The sequence below is a fragment of the Brachyhypopomus gauderio genome, chromosome 2, assembly GCF_052324685.1.
Source record: "Brachyhypopomus gauderio isolate BG-103 chromosome 2, BGAUD_0.2, whole genome shotgun sequence".
In the NCBI taxonomy this organism is placed as follows: domain Eukaryota; kingdom Metazoa; phylum Chordata; class Actinopteri; order Gymnotiformes; family Hypopomidae; genus Brachyhypopomus; species Brachyhypopomus gauderio.
Window position 1 is genome coordinate 8,623,577 of NC_135212.1, and position 20,140 is coordinate 8,643,716.

The window sequence follows — 20,140 nt, forward strand, 5'->3', positions numbered from 1 at the left end:
TCATATATATATAGCTGCTTTAACATATGAATCACTTTCTCTTCTTTGGTCCAGCAACCTGGAGTAGTGTTCCTAGTGTTAAATAAAATATATGGGTTCGTTTCCATGACCTGGGCCAAATAACTGTCAATGGTAAATAACATTTGGACCATGTTTTGTGTCTAGACAAATATGGTAAACTATGTCTGAGAAACTGATCCTGAACTTATATCAATTACGTCAATAGAAGCCTAACCAGGTGTTTTAACATACGTATAGAGTCTGGTATTGTTAGTTTCTATAACCATATTAGGAGATACAAAATGTCCAGTACACTGGACATTTTGAAATGAAGATAAAGGATTCATTAACTGAACACAAAAATAACCACCTGATTCAGGAACATTACAATCCATGAGCATAAATCAGAACCATCCCCCAACCCAACCATGTTAGAACAGAAAATAACATCCCACAAACTGTTCACAAAGTCCAAAATGTCTCTAAACCTTCACTGGAACTTATGGGCCTTAGCCGACCCATGAAGAACAATCCCACAGCATTATCCCTGTTCCACCAAACCTTATAATTGGCACAATGCAGTCAAGCAGGTCATGTTCTGGTATTCATCAAACCCAGACTTGTCAGGTAGGTAAGTGTGATTTGTCACTCCACAAAACACATTTCCACTGCTACACAGTGCAATGGCAGTGTGCTGTACTCCACCTGACGCTTGGCATTGTGTTTGATGATGTAAGTCTTGCATGCAGCCGCCTGGCCATGAAAACCTATGCCATGAAGCTCCCAGTGCACGGAGATGGTGCTGATGTTACTGCCACAGGAGGTTTGGAACTGCAGATGCTCAGGCAGAAGATTGTTGGTGATTTTACGCACTATGCTCCTCTGTGCTCAGCAAACCCCACTCTGTAACTCTACATGGTATTGCCACATCACGCTGAGATGCCGTGGTTCCTAAATACTTTCACTTTTGAATAGTTCCACTACTGAATAGACAGTGGCATCCTATTACAGTACCATAATGATTCAGTGAGCTCGTTAGTACAACCCATTCTTTTACAAATGATAGTAAAGGCAGAGTGTGTGACTAACTGCTTGATTTTATACCAATGTGGCAACATGACTGAATGAATTACCCTGAAATCAATAATTAAGTGGTGTGTCCTAATTCTGTCTGTATAATGTAACTTCTAACTTAATAGTGCTATCTGAAAATTCTGACATAGGTCCTTCTGTACGATTCACAGAATGAATGAATTTTGAATGAATCTTAGTTTGAAAAGGTAAACTTTCTTAAGAAAGTTATCCACCCCAAAGACAGTCTTCTGTTCTAAGAAATCTATTAGCCACATTATTATCTCAGGTGACATCTTGGAAATCACTCTTGAGCTTGCCAACAGCAGCAAGAAACAAGCAGTGTTCAGCTCGTTCAGCATGAAACACACTTGCATTCATGTGCCAGCATACATTGGTGTTCCAAATTGTATATCAAGTTCCAAATTGTACACCAGAGCCTCTAAAATTACCAGTGCTGGACAGTAATGTACATGTATTTTCCTACTGTACTTAAGTACATTCATTAAATATTTACATTTAGAAATATTTAGAGATATAGTATTTCATACTTTTTGTATGCATTTTACTTTCAATCCACTACAATTCACATGAAAAAATGATAAATAATCTCTCACTTTCTTTTAACATTGTTTTTTTAGTCGTCAAATTTGACAAAACATGATGAGATAAGCTACAATTCTGGCTAGCTGACTATCATATAAAAAATATAATCTATTGTTAACCAGCTAACAACAATTGTGAATAGGTCCTATGTCTAGAATCAAGATGATTAGGTATTATTATCTGCTTCCCTATAAATTAGGGGAAAACGGGACAGAGGTGCAAAAACATCTACATACATATACACACACTCACCGGCCACTTTAGTATGTACACCTGTCCAACTGCTCAGTTGTTGAATCAGCCAATCACATGGCAGCAACTCAATGCATTTACGCATGTAGACATGGCCAAGACGATCTTCTTCAGTTCAAACTGAGCATCAGAATGGGGATAAAAGTTGGTTCAAGTGACTTTGAACATGGCATGGTTGTTGGTGTCAGACAGGCAGGTCTGAGTATTTCAGAAACTGCTAATCTACTGGGATTTTCACACACAACCATCTCTATTTTTTTTTTACAGAGAATGGTCTGGAAAAAAGAAAATATCCAGTGAGTGGCAGTTCTGTAGGCACAAATGCCTTGTTGATGCCAGTGATCAGAGGAGAATGGCCAGATTTGTTCAAGCTGATAGAACGGCAAAGTAACTCAAATAACCAGTCTTTACAACCCAGGCATGCAGAAGAGCATCTCGGAACACACAACACATCGAATCTTGAAGTGGATGGGCTACAGGATCAGAAGACCACACTGGGTGCCACCCTTGTCAACTAAGAACAGGAAACTGAGGCTACAATTTGAACAGGCTCACTAAAATTGGACAATAGAAGACTGGAAAAACTGGAAAAACATTGCCTGGTGTTCTGGACATTCCGTAACCCTTAATTGGTAAGCACAATAAAAGTCAGAAACAGCTAGGTAAGATAATAAAGTAAAATAGATTTATTAAACAAGTATGGATCAATCCAGGGTTCTCATTGTACATACACTCAAGAGCGCCTGCAAACGAGAGCCCATTCCCCCTCTGAGCTCTCATCTCTTATACTCTAGTTCATAAGCACATAAGATGTGCACGGGTTGAACATGGTTTGACAATCGTATATTGGCTTCTCCCTGCACGCCCCCTCCACGCTTGTTCTCATGATGGTCTGAGAGCCGACGTGGCCACTTCCATGTTGAGACTAGGAGACCATCTGGCGTCTCCGGCGAGGTCGGTTTAGGTAGGGCTGAGGACATCCAGGGTAGACAATACAGTTTTCTAAGGCCTTACTAAGCTGTACGGGACACCGAACAGGTTCAGTGTCCAACATAGAATAGATGGAAACATCATAATTTCCACCACACTGGTCTGACGAGTTTCAATTTCTGCTGCGACATTCAGATGGTAGGATCAGAATTCAGCATCAACAACATGAAAGCATGGATCCATCTTGCCTTGTTTTAATGGTTCAAGCTGGTGGTGGTGGTGCAATGGTGTGGGGGATATTTTCCTGGCACACTTGGGGCCCATTAGCACCAATTGAGCATTGTGTCAATGCCACAGCCTACCTGAGTATTGTTGCTGACCATGTTCATCCCTTTATGACCACAGTGTACCCATCTTCTAAAGGCCATTTCCAGTAGGATAACACGCCATGTTATAAAGTGCGAATCATCTCAGACTGGTTTCTTGAACACGACTGTGATGGAGTTGCCCTCCACCACAATATACTGTACATAATATATAAGTTGTACGTTGTACGTTAATAAGTAAATGAAGAGACACATGGGATTTAATGTTCTTTTTATTGAATAACTATAACAGTACTTATCAGTTTACCAAGGGAGAACCTGCACAGAAAGAAGGGAAGGATGTATAATGTTTGTAATGGAAAATGTGAAATTTTGGTTTAGCAATGTAAACATTATCTACCTGGCCAAGGTAAAAGGTGTAATATGGATTATTAGTGTATATTAAGATATAAGAAAAATTATTCTTAATAAGTATATTAAGAAAAAAACACTTACCGGTGATTTGGTATGCAGAAGAAGGCCACCATGTTGTCTTGTTGAGGAAACAGATTGGGTTCTGTAGAGAGCTTTTATAGGTTGCGACAGTCAAGAAAAAGACTGTGCTCGAATGGCCTCCACAGTCACCAGATCTCAGTCCAATAGAGCACCTTTGGGATGGAACAGGAGATTCGCATCATGGATAGGCAACGGAGTAATCTGCAGCAACTGCGTGATGCTGTCATGTCAATATGGACCAGACTCTCTGAGGAATGTTTCCAGTACCTTGTTGAATCTATAGCATGAAAGATTAAGGCAGGTCTGAATGCAAAATGGGGTCCAAACCGGTACTAGCAAGGTGTACCTAATAAAGTGGCCGGTGATTGTGTGTGTGTGTGTGTGTGTGTGTGTGTGTGTGTGTGTGTGGTGTGTGTGTGGTGTGTGTGTGTGTTTTTTTTTTATAGCTCTACCTTCTGCCTTCCAAGCAAAGTCATCAAAAGAATTAATAGATTATTTAATGTTGTCAAGCAGAAACCATTGCCATGTCCATTTATACAATGATGAATAACAGATGGCATTAGAAAATCCATCACGTAAATTAAATATTCCGGTATGAATACATTGGCTGTTTCCTCAAAAAGGCAGTTATGCTAACCCAAAAGACCGCTGTAGTAGGAAACCAGGGGAATCTCTACTTTCAGGTGCTGGATATGTGTATTTCACCCACCCCTGATTAGGATTCCTCATTACACATCATTGTTTGGAGTAAAATGTAGGTCTGCAAAAAACATGTCAAAGGAGACAAGGTCAGATATATTGCAGGAGCAAGCCATTGATTCTATAAGGAAAAATCTACTGTCGTTCTCAGTCCACACATTTTCTGTCCCAGCTCCCTACATTTAAAGCAAGCAATAAAGATGACTGCCTGGTACTGTCTTACTACCCTGTAGATAAAACCAGAATATGACTGTCCAAGTTCCCTGAGGACATAATTGGGAATCACTGTACTAAAATATTTGACACCCCTGAGGTAGGTAATAAGTCTGAGACAATCTTTCAATAGTCCTTTAGAACTTCAGACTCTCCAAGTAGTGTCAGTAGTGCCTGTTTAGAGACTGGGTTTAGAGGCCAGGCTGTAATGCTTCGGTGAAGTCTTTACACACACACACACACACACACACACACACACACACACACACACACACACACACACACACACTCTCTCTCTCTCTCTCTCTCTCTCTCTCTCTCTCTCTCTCTCTCTACCTGTAATTAACACGTGATACAGTTTCACAGTTTTAAATCATGTCATTAAACTACTGGGGACAACCTATAGACAATGATAACAATAATTGACGTTGTTCTTAAATTTGTTTGAATGACATCCAGGTTCCTGACTTGCCCAAACAAATTGAGCTGTTTTGTCAGCGTTGGCTATTTTTGCCGATCATTTTAAACTAATAGCAGCCTAATATTTAATCATTAATCAGAAAAAACTGTCATGACACTTGACACTTGGTTTATTATTTTCTTTCTTTTTTAAATTAATTTTGTTGCTCATCAACAGCCTGCCGATGGGCGTCTTGACAGGAGATGTAAACGCCACGTACCTTTTGTTGCAGCGGAACTTGACGCGGTACCGCGGAGAGACGGACAGACGAACTATCCAATGGCATATAAACGCGCAGACCACAAACGAGCAAGCAAGGCGACGTATCCAGTCCAGTCCTAATCGTGTGTACGGATTTGTAGGCGGAATTGTCAACGAAAGAGCGAGAGTTTCATTCGGGGAAGTTGCGAGTGTACAGTCAAACGTGAGCCCAAGGCGGAGACAGCGATTGGACTCCACGGAACCGCCGCACAGTGTTGCCGAGGGTAGGTGTTCACTTGCTGCTCCAAAACAAACGTGTGCCAAATGACTTTTAACGCAATGTTATTAAACGCGGGTATCATTCCCAGTGATGTTTATTGTAAAGCCGGATTCCTGAATGTTTTTATTTTATCTTCATGAAATGCTTAGTTAAATATTGACCATATGGAGACTGGAATGCTGGTCTCAACGCAGTCCAAGACCGTTCTACAACCGTAAAGGATAAATCCATACAACCATTAGACAGAACTGCACGGACGTTATGTGTAAAATCACGTGTAAAATTTTGGAGAAGGGTTCTGTGCATACCCAATGTAAACTCCCAGTGGCTATCCTGAACCAATATGTTGTACAGGTGGTTTAATAAGCGTTGACATGTAAAGCCCCTAGCAAAACTGGGGTAATGTTGTTACTGTAGACTTTTTCTGTGCCTTGGCTAGTCTACAGCGTCTGTCTGCCACTGTGCTTATCTTTGTTTTGCTTCAGCAAACCTTGTTAGTCAGTGTCTCACAGAGGAGGTGTGGTTCCCTTTGAGTCTCTTTTCCGAGGCTTCAGAGTTTTTTGCTGCCACGGTGACCCATAGCATAGTCTCTTCTTAAAAACAAACAAAAAAATAATAAAATAAACTGACTTGAATTAAATTAAATTGATGTAGATCAGGGGTACTCAACTGGCGGACCGCGGTCCGGATCCGGACCCGAACGCAGTCCTGTCCGGACCCAATCTCATTCCTGATTAACTGGATACGGACCAAAACAAAGCCGGAGCATTTATTTCAGGGCTATTGACAAAACACTCCGTCACGAGTGTTACGTTTACCACCCCCGCTCAACAACTTACGTTCGCCACCCCCTCAACAACTTAAAATAAAAGCCTGCCTGGTTGACGCTTCGCGAGCGGCGCGAGGGTCCGCGCGGCGAAAATGACGTAATCGCTGTGGCTCCGCGTGTGCGCGAGTGCCTCGCGCGCTGTCGGTTCGCGAGGTCGTGCACCTCTCGAATTTTGTAACTTCGCGCGCGCCGCGCTTCAGCGCAATGAACAAAGTCACGTTTTCAGGGTTCATACACCTTTATAAGGTGGAATTCAAGCACTTGTACGTCACTTTCAAGGTCCATTTTCAAGGCTTTACGTTCGCCACCCCCCCGCTCAACAACTTACGTTCCCCACCCCCGCAACGGACCTCAGGTCACAGGTATCTGCCAAAATTGGACCGCGGACAAATTTAGTTGAGTACGCCTGATGTAGATGATATCACTGAAACCCCCCCCCCCATCTAAACTGCTGTTACTGCTGTTATGAGCAAGGACATCAAGTATCATTTGTGATAAACAGTCTATACATTTGTGTGCGCAGATGTTGAGAAGGCCAAGTGTCACAGTGTGCTGTTGGGCGTTATGTATGTGGATTTGTTTGGAAGCAGTGCCCATTGCTGTGGACCAGACCAAAGTCAGTCCACCAGCAGAGGATATGGAACCGCCCCAAAGTGTAGTAAGTAAAGTCAACGATTATAATGGTAATGTCTAGACTGTGGTCTGTTGTATACAATGACAATGTGTAAGAGTATGAACAAATACACACAAAGATTAGGTTCCAAGTTTGTCTTTGTTGTTGTTTAGACAGTATACATTTATCACTGTTTGTGAGAAATTTGATCAGTTTCTCAGCCAAACAGTTTTAGAAGTTGTTTACAGCCTGTCAAATGCCTTGTCAAATCTCTTTTAGGCAGTAATTTCTGCTGCCTAAAGTCATGCTTGTATGCATAATCTACATTCAATTAGGACACCGGATTGCACTATGACCGCTATCTCAGAGAAGTTGTCGATTTCCTAGAGAAGGACCCACATTTCAGAGAAAAACTCCATAACACAGACATGGAGGATATCAAGGTAGTGCAACACCTGATTCCCGATTCTGTTCACCTGAAGCCAAACTGGACCTCACAAGAGCCCTTTTGTTGAGCTCTCATTCACTGTTTCTCTAAAACAGCAGGGGAAGCTCGCTAAAGAGCTGGACTTCGTCAGCCATCACGTGAGAACCAAACTGGACGAATTGAAGAGGCAGGAGGTGAACCGACTGCGCATGTTGATAAAAGCAAAACAAGACGTCGAAGGGGGAAGAGGTATCCACATTGTGCATACACACAATATATAAACGATGGCTCTGCAATGTTCAGCCTATTATTAAAGTAGTTGTTTCCCATTGTTTGCAGTCATACACGGCACAACCTATCTGATTTCACACTGAGAAACTAACTTTAGCTTTGAGAAACCATGCCTCTGCAACTCCAGCCCGAGTTCAAACACAATCCTGTGTGCCGATCATTTAAACATCCAAACTCCCTAACGAAGCTTACCATATAGTTGATAAATGTTTATTCAAAACATGGTGTGCAACAAAATATAACAATTATATAATATTTTAACTACTTAAAATGCAGTAGTTATGTTATGCATGACATATTTTTGAATTATTTTATACATAAGCTGAGTTTCTTGCATTTAAATCCACCAAGAACCTGCAGAACCTCACAGAATCGCTCCAGAATGAAAGTGTCATGCGAAGCCCCCAGATCACTGTGGTAAATCCCTCATGTGCCTTTAGAGTAGGAAGTAAATGTTGCGGCTTTTGTCCAAGCTCATCTGAAGCATAAAGCTTATTACTTTAATGGTGAAGTCAGAGTGCACAGAGCCTCAAACAGGTCTCCGTGGTGACAAAGGCCCCAGCCTAAAGAGACCAATCACTAGCAACACAGGCTGAGGCATGCACGACCTGAGTGCATAAATGTAAGATAAAAAAAAAACAACCAAACGTAATGCCCAATATTAGCTTGCTTTGCAGCAAATATCAAACAGAATGCTATTAAACTTAAACAAGTCATCATTAATTACTCATTAATTCATTAACCAGGCTACATCATACAGTATAGCCTATATTTTGCTTACAATTCATCACTGTAGGCATTTTAGTGTAGACTAATGCACAGTTCAACTGGTCAAAAGAAACTGAGAGCAGTAGAGGACCAGTTACACTTTAACATGGCTCTTCATACAGCCCAACTAAACTGCAGTCCTGGTCTACTGCTAATGGCCCGTGGTAGCTGATGACATGATCTGACTGATGGTGGTTTTATTACAGGCTATTTCACCATCAGACCACACTGTACCACACATCTCTTTGAGTCTGTTAGTCATCCTGTATCCTACAGTTAATCCCTTAAATAAGTGTTAAGAAAGCTGAACATTCTTCTTGTTCTGTACATGTGACCATCAGCCTTAGTGATGGTTATTAAATCATATTATTAAACTATTGGAGAGTCTATATGACGGTCAAAGTCAAATTTATTTATATAGCGCTTTTCACAACACATGTTGTCACAAAGCAGCTTTACAATCATATGGGTCCAGATCCTTAATGAGCAAGCCAAAGGCGACAGTGGCGAGGAAAAACTCCCTATAGGGTGGGGATTAGGAAGAAACCTTGGGAGGACCAAGACTCAAAAGGGAACCCATCCTCCGTTGGGCGGCCCGTTAGCACAAGTCCGTGGTCGCAGGGTGGTTCCACAGTTCCACAGCAACAGTCAAGGCTCCTGTTCCCCGGCCAAGCAGCTTCAGTCCCCTCGGTGCAGGCGGTGGGCCTCAGGCAGGAGCCAGCACCAGCACGACCCTCCGTGGCAGCGGCACATCCAACCCCGGCATCAGCACATCCACCGGCAAGCCAGACCATCCCCCAGGTGCCTGCAGGTGCCTGTATCCAATCTTCTTGGGTAGAGGCATGCAAAAAAAAATAGACAATACAGACTGAGTGGACATCAATTTAAACCATCATTGATATAAATGTACATTACTCACGTGCCAGTGATCAGCATGTGGCTCCGGCAGGCTAATCTATAGCAGCATAACTAAAGGGAGGGGTTCAGAGGTGACCACAGTTATGAGGGCTCACTGAGACATTGCTTTCCAGTAAAGTCATTGTCACAACTAGTGATGCCACGACGCAGCTGGATGACAGCATCAACATCTCAGTTTACCAGAAATCTCTGGTGGGGGGCCCCCGAGCCCCTACACCTTACAAGGGGAATATTAGCTGAAGGCTTGATTTAAATAGGTGAGTCTTAAGTCTAGATTTAAAGATTGGAATTGTGTCAGAATCTCGGATTGAAGCTGTTACAACCAAAACTGCTTGCTAGCTTGAAATGAGGCAATAGATAATGGTGACGGTTAACGCCAACGCTAGTGTTGATGTGAAATTTCCCCCACGATTTCGTAATGTTTGTCATTTGTTTCATCAGTCGTCACAGCATTCTCCACGAATGCAAACATGCATTTTTTTGCAAATATCAGCCATAAGATTTTGTTACGTATGTATTCAGCCTTCTCTGTCAGTATGTATTCAGCTATGCCTTGTCCAGTAACACCCCCATTCCTTCATACATATCTAGGGATAAAAATAGACCACCAGACCCTACTGAAACAGTTTGAGCATCTGAACCACATGAACCCTCATACATTTGAGGTGGACGATTTGGATCGGCTCATTAAATCGGTAGGTAGACCACTGCGTAAAGGGGACTACTCACGTGTGTGTGTGTGTGTGTGTGTGTGTGTGTGAATACCTTTATTCAGACCACTGAATAAAGAGATCACCTCTTACTTGCAGTGGTGTCAAAACATAATTAGTCTTCTACTGAGAAAAATTTAATCTTCTGCCGTGTCTGTTGATGCATGCTTAGAAATCCCCAGTTTAGGTTGTGCTTAAAGTCGATGTGCCTTGTCTCTGTGGGTAACTGAAGGCCACCCACGATCTGGAGAATTACGATAAGGAGCGTCATGACGAATTTAAGAGGTATGAGATGATGAAGGAACATGACCGACGAGAGCGTCTGAAGACCATGGATGAGGAGGCACGTAAGAAAGAGGAAGAACACTATGAAGAGATGAAGAGGAAGCATGCAGAACATCCCAAAATAAACCACCCAGTATGTCTAGAACATTCTCAATGAACCACAATATAGATTCTGTCTAGCTAGTCTCTAAATCTAAATCCAAAATGACCCTGTTTCTGGAGAGTGCAAACACTAGGTGTCAAATTATATACATGAAATATTTTTTTTATAAAATGTGTGTGTTTTCATGGAAGTTTTCCTTATAAAAAGACAAAATCTACAATTTTTTAAACTAACTACATAGTGTAGTCTTTTTTTCATTACTATTTTGGTCACAGTATCTTTAAAAGACCAATATTGTTTAAACATGTAAATTTGTGAGTCCTATTAAATTTGACAAAGCACCATATGCATTTGTAGGGTAGTCAAGACCAATTAAAAGAGGTCTGGGAAGAGGCAGATGGTTTGGACCCTAACGATTTTGACCCAAAAACATTCTTCAATCTCCATGGTGAGTACAAAGAAATGTTCTGTTTACAGATGCTGTTAAGCAAACCTGTAGCACTACTGCCTTCTGTTTGCTTCCACAGACACTAATGGAGATGGCTTCTTTGATGAACAGGAGTTAGAGGCACTATTCACCAAAGAGGTTAGCATTTAAAATCTTTATAATTTAACTAGAATTTGAGAATGACTTAACAAAACGGACAATGTTAAATCAGTCCCCACCCCCATTGATTTCAGCTAGAGAAGATGTATGACCCCAGACAAGAGGAAGATGACATGGTGGAGATGGAAGAAGAAAGACTACGAATGAGGGAACATGTCATGAATGAGGTGAACTCAGCTCGATAGCAGTAGGGATAGAAATGTATATAATGTATTTTTGTATATAAGACTAAAGTAAGAGAGTATTCTTTATTACACTTCAGGTTGACACTAACAAGGATAGGCTGGTTTCTCTACATGAGTTTATGACTGCCACAAAGAGGAAAGAGTTCCTAGAGCCTGATGCATGGGATGTAAGTTTGTTTTCTTCTTTTCCTCTTAACCTACATATCAAAGCTGTTGTGGTACATAGTATAATCCATTTAGGCACATCGTTTTTCTTGTTATCTCAGTACATCATGAACAATCATGAAAGCCAAGGCTTAAGCATTTATCTTTTGTCCACCTACGTAGACCTCAGGCCAATGATATCCTTCAGTTTTAAAGTAAAAGAAGAAACACACTAGGGTTGAACTTTTTCATTAAATGGCTCTGTTGTGTTTGAAGTTGTTGTGTCTTTTCTTCTCCAGACTCTGGAGCAGAATCCTATCTACACCGATGAGGAGATGAGAGAATTTGAGCAGCACTTAACGCGTGAAGAGAACAACCTAATCCAGAAGACTGCCGACCTCCAGAAACAGAGAGAAGATCTGGAGAGACAGCAGCAGCACCTCAATGCTCAGAAACTGGAGCTGCAACAGGTAGGAACCAAGTGAGAGAAATCAGAATGAGCTCAAGAACAAACTGTGAGGGGTTTACACTGCTGCCCAGGAGGGGGGAAAGCAGGAATACATGCTTAATGTGGTCTGTAGTGTGCAATTAATTAAATTCCTGTGCAGTGTTTTACTGAAGTAGAAGTAAAGTGTGAAGTAAAGTAAAGAAGTAGAAGTAGAAGGAACTTCATTAAGCACAACCCTTAATAACCCATAACCCTCCACTCTTTAGGCTGTGGAGCACATGGAACGGTTGAAATCTCAGCAAATACAACTTCCACCTGAAGCCAAAGGTAAAGGCAGCTGTGGGCGCTCAGTGTGTGTATAGAACTGACGTCTTCAGAAGTGCCAAAATATGTTACATTAACCAACTTCCAAGTAGGTCGTGGAAGTGGCAGATTATGGGTTTTCAAGGACAATTTACAGTAAATCTAATTGATTTCCCCCCATGTTTTGCTGTTCTGCCATTTGCAGTTCCTGCAACACATCTAGAAGAATCTGTGGGAGAGCTACCAGGAAACAGTCAACCTCTGCCTCCCGCATACAAACAAGACCTTCCTACACACTCTTAACACCTCACACAGGTTCATTCCATAGTGCTTGTACCGTTGTACTGTGTTGTATATCTGTAATTGCTTTGAAATATTCAGTCCAACCAAAGTTAATTACCAGTCAAGTAATTCTTGAACATGTTTTAAAAAACAGCCCTCAAAGTGCATATGAAAACATTCCACAAATTAAGATTATACTAGCATAGCATGCATTATATTTCAAGGAAAGATAGCTGCATAGCGAGACATCTTTGTCCTGTTTTTCACCCAAGATCAGGACGTTCTATTCTATTCATATTCAGCGCAGGAAACAGGGCAGAGCACACTCTCTGCCTGCATGCTCCGAGTGTCTTGCTGAACATCCAGCTTCCATTTTTCATTATACATTTCAAAACCTGAGCAAAGTCACAACCCATGATTTTATTTGAATTGCCAACACAGATAATTTAAGTTATAAATGCTACTGTCCGTTCATACAACATTCCATATATCTACACATAACTACAAGTGTGTACACTTCATATCCACTTTTTTATGATTTACATTTGGGTAAAAGCCTAAAGGACTGAATAAGCAACAGAATGGAGTAGCACTTCACTATAGCACTGATCCCAAGCTCAATTTATGAATGTCATTCAAATGCAACATGTAATTTCAGACCTCTTGGATCATCATGTCTTTGTAGTAGATCACATATGTGTGTATGTGTATGTGGGTTATCCATTTGCACTATGGAATCATTGCCAGTCAGTGTGAATTTATGAAAGTTTCTTTTAGATTCTGTTCCAATTATTTTCATGCTGTTGTGTTCTACATTCAATCAATAAATTATTTCAGCTCCAACTATTTGTTTTGTAATATTGTTATTTGATTTTATTTGTAATTTTACTAATTAAACTCATTTGTAAAGTTAATCTGCAGCCCAAAGTCACCTGCCGGATCTATTTTCAGCTATACGTGTCCTTGAATCTTGCCATGAGGTAATCTCCTGCGTTCACCGCAGGGTACTTGTCTGACCCGTCACAACAAGTGATGATGACGTCATCGTCCGGCTGGACGAAGAAGGCCAATGACTGACGTGCGCTCGAGTCACCTGCAGGGGGCAGCAAAACCCTGTGGACCTGAGGGGAATCACGTGCCAAAAGTGTCAACTTTAATATGACGTATAGTTTGCTTTAAATGTTCATTAAAATTAAGGTTAGCCATTTATGTTATGATAATATGCTTTGGTAGCAGCTGGGATATTTACAGCAGAGACAAACACATCACTGGTCCATCTTTGCATAAGGTCTGCAATGTTGATCAAAACTGTTCCTGGAATGCTTGGGGCTGAGATATATTCCCCGTTACGATTCAGGACCTAAAGGTGCACACGAGATTAATCTATTTTACTATGGAAGTCATACAAATGTAGACACAAATATAAATCAGAATCTCAATTGTTAGCATTTAAATAGCCTAATAATGTTGCGATTGCACATTATTAAACTGCCATTATACTGCCACCTAGTGGCCTGCGTCAGAGATACATCCGATATTATGTGTCAAATCTGTTTTAATCACGGCCACGCCACGTATGGGGGGGGGGGTGTAACCTTATTCGCTTCTACAAAGCAATTTTGCAAAAAGATTTTCATATTTAGCTCACCTCAGAAAAATGTAAAAATAAACATAAAATTTCATAAATATTGTTTGCTACTTTTTGGTGGTAGAATGATAGCTCCTTAGTTCCATCAGTCTCCTGTCTCACCTGCAAGCCGCCCTCGTGGCCTTGAAAGACAAGAGTGATACTGCCATAGTCTGAGTGCTCTCCACAGCGGATCTGTCCGTCCTTAACATGCTCATTCTTCACCGGAGGATAATACAGGGAGCGCAGTGTACTGCCGTTTGTCTCACCTTAACATCAACACAACCACTGTTTAGCACCTCTTTTAAAAACCTTATACTGCAGTTTTACTAGCCCTTGATGCTTTACGCTGTTTGGCAGCCATCTTTGAGCGAATGGTACTAGTACACTTCAACACTAGATATCTCAAGTTGTACATATAGGAAAATCATCATTCATGGCTCAAACTGAAGTAGACAGTTGGGGGAACATACTGATTCACTTCAATATCATATTCACATAATTTGGTTTATTTTAGAGCCTCTATTACAAATGCTAAAATGCCAGGAATGTAAAAAATTTTGACTTGAACTTGAACATGACTGGAATGTATATTCACATAGTTATTCAAATCTCTTATTGGAAATTGTCAAAAGTTTCGCTAGGGTCTTTTCTAACAACACAGAAAAAATGAAGCAAATCCATGCAAGCATTGCAAAGTTATTCCACTTTGTTCCAAGGAATGTCCAGTTCACCACACCCTGTCCAAATGTGCTAAGTATGTGCCACACCCGGTACACACCCTTAGTCAACCAAGCTAACATGCTAACAAATTCCATACACGAAACCGATGAGCCATTTCAAACAACAACGCTGCACATATTACAGAAAGACCAGAAAATTCCAATGAATAAATTCCATGTCCAAATATGAACGTTATGATATCATATTTATGTCCAATATAGTCCGACAGCATAAGCTAGGTTACCGTAGCCAACTCCGGTAGCATCCGACACGATACAGAGTGCTGCAGCACTCAAACGCTCTAAAACTGTTTATAATCTAACGCTTAGTTAATGTTTAGTATTAGAATATATATTTTGTACAATATCGCTTATGAAAAATTATCCATTGTCACTCACAGTACGTAGAATCGCGTCGTAGCCGGTGTACCATCTCACTTCCGGGTTGGCGAAAATTCCGAAAATTGCCCATATATTCCACACAAAGTAATCCGTTTATGTTCAAAAGTATCCACAATCCACATAAAAACGAACAAAATAATCCATGGCAGCTTCAGTTTCGCCGAACAGTGTGTTCTGGGGAGCTTAGCTTAGGTTAGCAAAGGGTTAGCTTATGTTGCTATGCTAGCGGCCGAAATTGGAAATGAAGCGCCAGTTTCCGAGGGCTCAATTTAAAAATATACTTGACCAATCATGTCATATGAGGGCTGGCTAGCTTCGGAAGGATGTACACTATTGGTTAGAACAGCTTTCAATCACTTCTGAGGCTCCAGCTTGTCTCTGTGGGCTTATTGGTTCACCCTCCCCCCCTCCCCTTCGCACCTCGCCGTGGGAGAGGTTGTAAAACCTGTCATTCAAAGTCACTACCCCACTTTAGACCAATAAAAACCACTCAAATCAAAGCAGAACCGCTGCAGCTTTGTAATGAGGGATCAAATCAGCGTTAAAAACGCTTCTGTGACGCTTAGGGGGCAGATTTGTCGGAGTGTCTCATTCAGGAAGCGGATTTTGGAAAATTTTGCAGTGAGGTGAGCAAGCTTTTTAAGGTACTTAACCACAACGGATCTACGCTGTTAAGGTCTTAAATTAAAGCCTTATTAGTAAACGATTTTTAGGTGACAAAACATTAAGACATTTCACAACATAAATATGTTTTGTAAACGGATATGTCGGGAGACCCCCTCGCGGGGTGCACTTTTGTGGTCAACTTCAAAGCCGGATATCTCGCGATCGGCTGCACGTAGACGGCTGAAACTCGGTAGGCATGTAGATGGGATAGGAAATTTTGATTTAAGCGCTTTTGTTCGGAGATTCATTAATGTTTAATATGTTTTATATCGCCGTAAAGGAGCTGGGCCCGCCGGCGGGCCCACTAGGGGGCGCTTCTGCATAATTTAAAAACTGTACTTGACCACATAAGGGTGAGAGAGATTGAATGTCAGAAATAAATAAAATAATAATAATAAACAAATCAAAGGAAATAAAGAAATTAATGAATGCAGAGCTCACTTCCGATGCGTTCGTGCTCCTTAAGAAACACGTTGGGCTCCAGGTCGAGACTGAGTGCCATCACCCGGAGCACCCGCAGAGAGAGCTCCTTACAGCGCAGGAAGAAGGACGTGTGGATGTCACGGAAACCATCTACATCTGAGGGCCATTCCTAGTTACAACAAAACAAAAAAAGTTCATCTAGGCCTAATTGTGGAGAAAGTAGATAGTCGTTGCAGTACTGTTGAAAATGGGAGGTGATTACAATATCCGTGCGTAAGGATGAAGTGTTGAAGGCCTCCTTCAAGTCATGGGGACGGCGAGGATTCAAACTAGAAAACATCATGAAACGCCAGGGTGATTGACTTAGTTAAATATGCATTTATAAATGTTGTGAAAGCATTAGATTCTAAACAAACTATTGAACAGGTGGTCGTTACCAATTTACCTTTCTGCCCCTACTGAGATCCAGCCATGATTTCTATGGATTGCGCAACTGCCCCGTTTAAAGGCGCTTTTCTTGTTTTCGGGGAGCATGAAAAACTTTTTAGAAACGTCCAAGACTTCATTTACCTATGGGATCCATATGATTTGCTGAGAAGCTCAGAAGTGTAAGACACTGCAATAATTTCTACTAAGAATGACATTTTTAACATTGTTAACATGGAGAAAACTTTGGCTGTGGTCAAAGTACGCGTCAGCTTAAACAAACCTCTTTCTGGTCGATTCCGGTGTTCTTCAAATAAACAAAGCCCACTTCACAGAAAGCCTTCTTCAGTTCTTCACCCAACTCTCGCAGATTCTCATCGGTCACATCACCTATACCAAGTCTATATGGATCAAAATCAACAACAGGTATAATATCCATTCTGAATTTGTTTGGACACCAAGTGGCGAAGCTGTCAGGTTGAAGGTCTAAGAGTAGATCGAAAATATGGATTCAGAAAGATCAAATCAGAGGAGCGGAAGGCGGGATCAACTGCTTATGGACCTATATGATCTAGCTTGAGTGAAGTATAGTTTTTTGTTAATAGAATAAACTATATCAATAATACTAAAATGCAACTTAAATAGCAATTGGACAATTTAAACTTATAGAAGAAAATGAAAACACTAAAGTGCAATATTTAAAAACATTACATTAGAAGATGTTCTTACCTGGATTTTAAAAGTTCAAACGAGATGTTCTACATGCTGGTTTGTATCCATGGATATAACACAGCCCTAGTGTTTATATTTTTATAAAACACCAAAGTAGTCTGGGCTTAATCCATTCAGTGATTTGTAGACTGTAAGTAGTGCTTCAGAGTCAATTCTATAATTAACTGGAAGCCAATGTAGAGATATTAGAACTGGAACAATGTGTTATGTTCTCTTCGTCCTGGTAAAACTCTGGCTGCAGCGTTCTGAGCAAGTTGTAGAAGTTGAATGGACATTTTGTGGAATCCAGGTAGGAGACCATTATAGTAGTCAATCCTGCTGGAGTTTCTCTGGGTCTTGTTGGAACATTAAACCTTTGATTGTATTTATATTCTTACACACTTGAACAATGTGCATAATGACACATTAGATGGTTTCTGCATATTATGAAGCAGATTAGACTATTTGCAAACATCATTTCAACTATTACAATTACCCATAAGACAAGTGTAGAACACAGTCCAAGTGTGCAACCAGGACAATAGACAAATGAAACTTGGAATTTCAAGTCCTTTCGAGTCTTTCTTTTTTTTTTTTTTACCAATGTTGCAGGTATATTTTAAATGTAAATAATAGACCATGTGTTTTTTTAATCTGTATTCTCCTCAAATCTGACCACCACAAATAGGTGCAAGGTATAAATACCCAGCTAAGAGATGGAGATTGTCGTACATCATGCACTTTATGTAATACAACTTGTTTGGTGGTCTTATGAAGGACCGTTTAAAAGCTATTGAAATTATTGCAAAAAAAAGAAAGCGCAGAGCTCTGGAGCCTTTATGACCTCTGTACATGAGATGCCAATGTCAATGGCATATGCCAGCGTAACCTTTACGTAAGATGCCGATGCCTTTCCGTGTTAATACCGCTACTGTTCAAATCTCACTCCAAGTGATCTTGAAAAGTTGGCAACCCTGCAGAACCTGCTTTCTGAAACAGACCCCCTCTCACCATCCACAGGCAATCATGACCTAACACGCTGCACATTAATCGTGGATGCACTTAGAGGATTGGATTTATATAGCATGACAACATAGCCTACACGTGAAAGCTAAGCGGTATCAACGTAGCCCAAAGAATACAAAGTTTTTTATTGAGTACTTCGTAATTTATGTACCCAAAAGAAATTACTCTTGGTAGCGCCATTATCTGCCTTTAGCATTTCTTTACTTCCGTTTTTTTTTTGTTTGTCTTTTTAATTTGATTGGTTGTGCTGCAGCTCATGCACACACACGTACAGAGTGTGGAAAGCAGAGGACCGGTCTGCGTCAGAAGGACGGAAATTAAATTAATGGGGCGCACTTTATAAATATTAATATGCATTTTAAAATTTAGATTTGGGGTGTCTTTGCAAGTAAACAGGTTCAAGTCCAATTCAAGTCCCAAGTTATTGGTGTAAAAGTCCAAGTCAAGTCTAAGTCTCTGAATATTTTTTCAAGTCAAGTCAAAAGTCTTAATATTAATGACTCGAGTCTGACTCGAGTCCAAGTCATGTGACTAGAGTCCCCACCTCTGGTCTGGACTTTTCTAGCACCTGCTGAATTGTAATAGACAGAGTTGTATAGTAACAAAGTAGAACTAATTCACTACTGTACTTAAGTACTAAAATGCTGTATCTGTACTTTACTGGAGTATTATTTTTTCTCCTACTTCCACTTTTACTTCACTACATATTTTGCATCAGTTTAATACTTTGACTCCGATACATTTTTTACGTGCTATATAGTTACTCGCAGGGCCGGAGTGGGCCCCTTTTTCAGTCCGGGAGTTTCATGCCCAAATCTGGCCCAAAATTATTTTTCCCTCCCAATTTTTCCCTATATGTGAGGTAATCATCAAACACTGCATTTGCACTTTGCACAATAAACACACTATTGGAAAGCTTAATGCCTGATTTATTAAAATACAGAATAGTGAACAAAAAAAATCAAAGACTCCAGGCAGACTCAGGTGCAGGGTGAGGGTGCTATCTAGTTGCAGGCTCCATTGAATCCCCTATGGTTCTTTGGCTTAAAGAGAGAGGAGAAAAAGACAGGAGAAAATGATTATTATGAGTATTGATGTGATATGAATTTGAATTTGTTGCACATCCTTGGTTGTTTTTTATACGTGTAATGAGTGTATACATATCCAGTAAATGTTCTCTAATACTGTGTATTCACCCACTATGGGATATGTATATGAGTAGACAAAACTGAGTTGTCATGTATCAGGAGTAAACTCACATCACTCTGCAGGCACATTTTGAAGCAGACCAGTTCATCAAAACCAAACAGGGCAAGACTAGGCTGAGAGCAGATGCTGTTCCCACCATTTTTGTGCATCGCCACGCACTCAGAAAGAGGAAGCCCCCTGCACCACTGGACCTGTAAAGACAGGGCCCATAGCTGCTGATCACAGCTATAGTGTTAAGAGGTGACACAGGTATAATAAGTATGAACTCCTAATAATTATATTATTTCTTTAAGTGATAGAATATTAAATCACACTAAATAGTATATGTCTTTTATATCCAGCAGTTTCAAAAACTGAGGAAATACGTTAATAAAATAAAATAAAAATAAATGGATATCCTCATTTCACCTCCTCGACCCAACACACTCTACAATCACACATATAAAAATGTTATATTTAACCAGTACTTAGCTACCCTGCAA

At 40.6% G+C, this 20,140-nt stretch overlaps 2 protein-coding genes and 1 long non-coding RNA gene across 3 annotated transcripts; 1 reads left to right on the forward strand and 2 right to left on the reverse strand.

Moving 5' to 3' along the window:
* Window positions 1-3,631: 3,631 nt before the first annotated feature.
* Window positions 3,632-5,378, reverse strand: LOC143486135 (uncharacterized). The gene is made up of 3 exons (XR_013123143.1): window positions 5,273-5,378; window positions 4,390-4,440; window positions 3,632-3,832 (listed from the first exon to the last, which is right to left on the reverse strand). It is a non-coding gene; the product is annotated as an uncharacterized LOC143486135 (long non-coding RNA).
* A 6-nt stretch (window positions 5,379-5,384) lies between these two features.
* nucb2b (nucleobindin 2b) lies at window positions 5,385-13,289 on the forward strand. Its single transcript, XM_076985969.1, has 13 exons — window positions 5,385-5,537; window positions 6,886-7,020; window positions 7,311-7,418; window positions 7,519-7,651; window positions 9,971-10,074; window positions 10,322-10,507; window positions 10,835-10,925; window positions 11,005-11,063; window positions 11,159-11,251; window positions 11,347-11,436; window positions 11,713-11,883; window positions 12,128-12,188; window positions 12,370-13,289. Exons 2-13 carry the CDS (start codon window positions 6,886-6,888, stop codon window positions 12,465-12,467), a joined length of 1,329 nt encoding a protein of 442 aa, XP_076842084.1. The 5' UTR covers window positions 5,385-5,537; the 3' UTR covers window positions 12,468-13,289.
* Window positions 12,720-17,222, reverse strand: LOC143486125 (uncharacterized). Its single transcript, XM_076985976.1, has 7 exons — window positions 16,996-17,222; window positions 16,732-16,856; window positions 16,549-16,615; window positions 16,305-16,455; window positions 14,197-14,342; window positions 13,696-13,806; window positions 12,720-13,567 (listed from the first exon to the last, which is right to left on the reverse strand). The coding sequence occupies exons 1-7, from the start codon at window positions 17,149-17,151 to the stop codon at window positions 13,394-13,396; spliced, it is 930 nt and encodes a 309-aa protein (XP_076842091.1). The 5' UTR covers window positions 17,152-17,222; the 3' UTR covers window positions 12,720-13,393.
* Window positions 17,223-20,140: the final 2,918 nt, after the last annotated feature.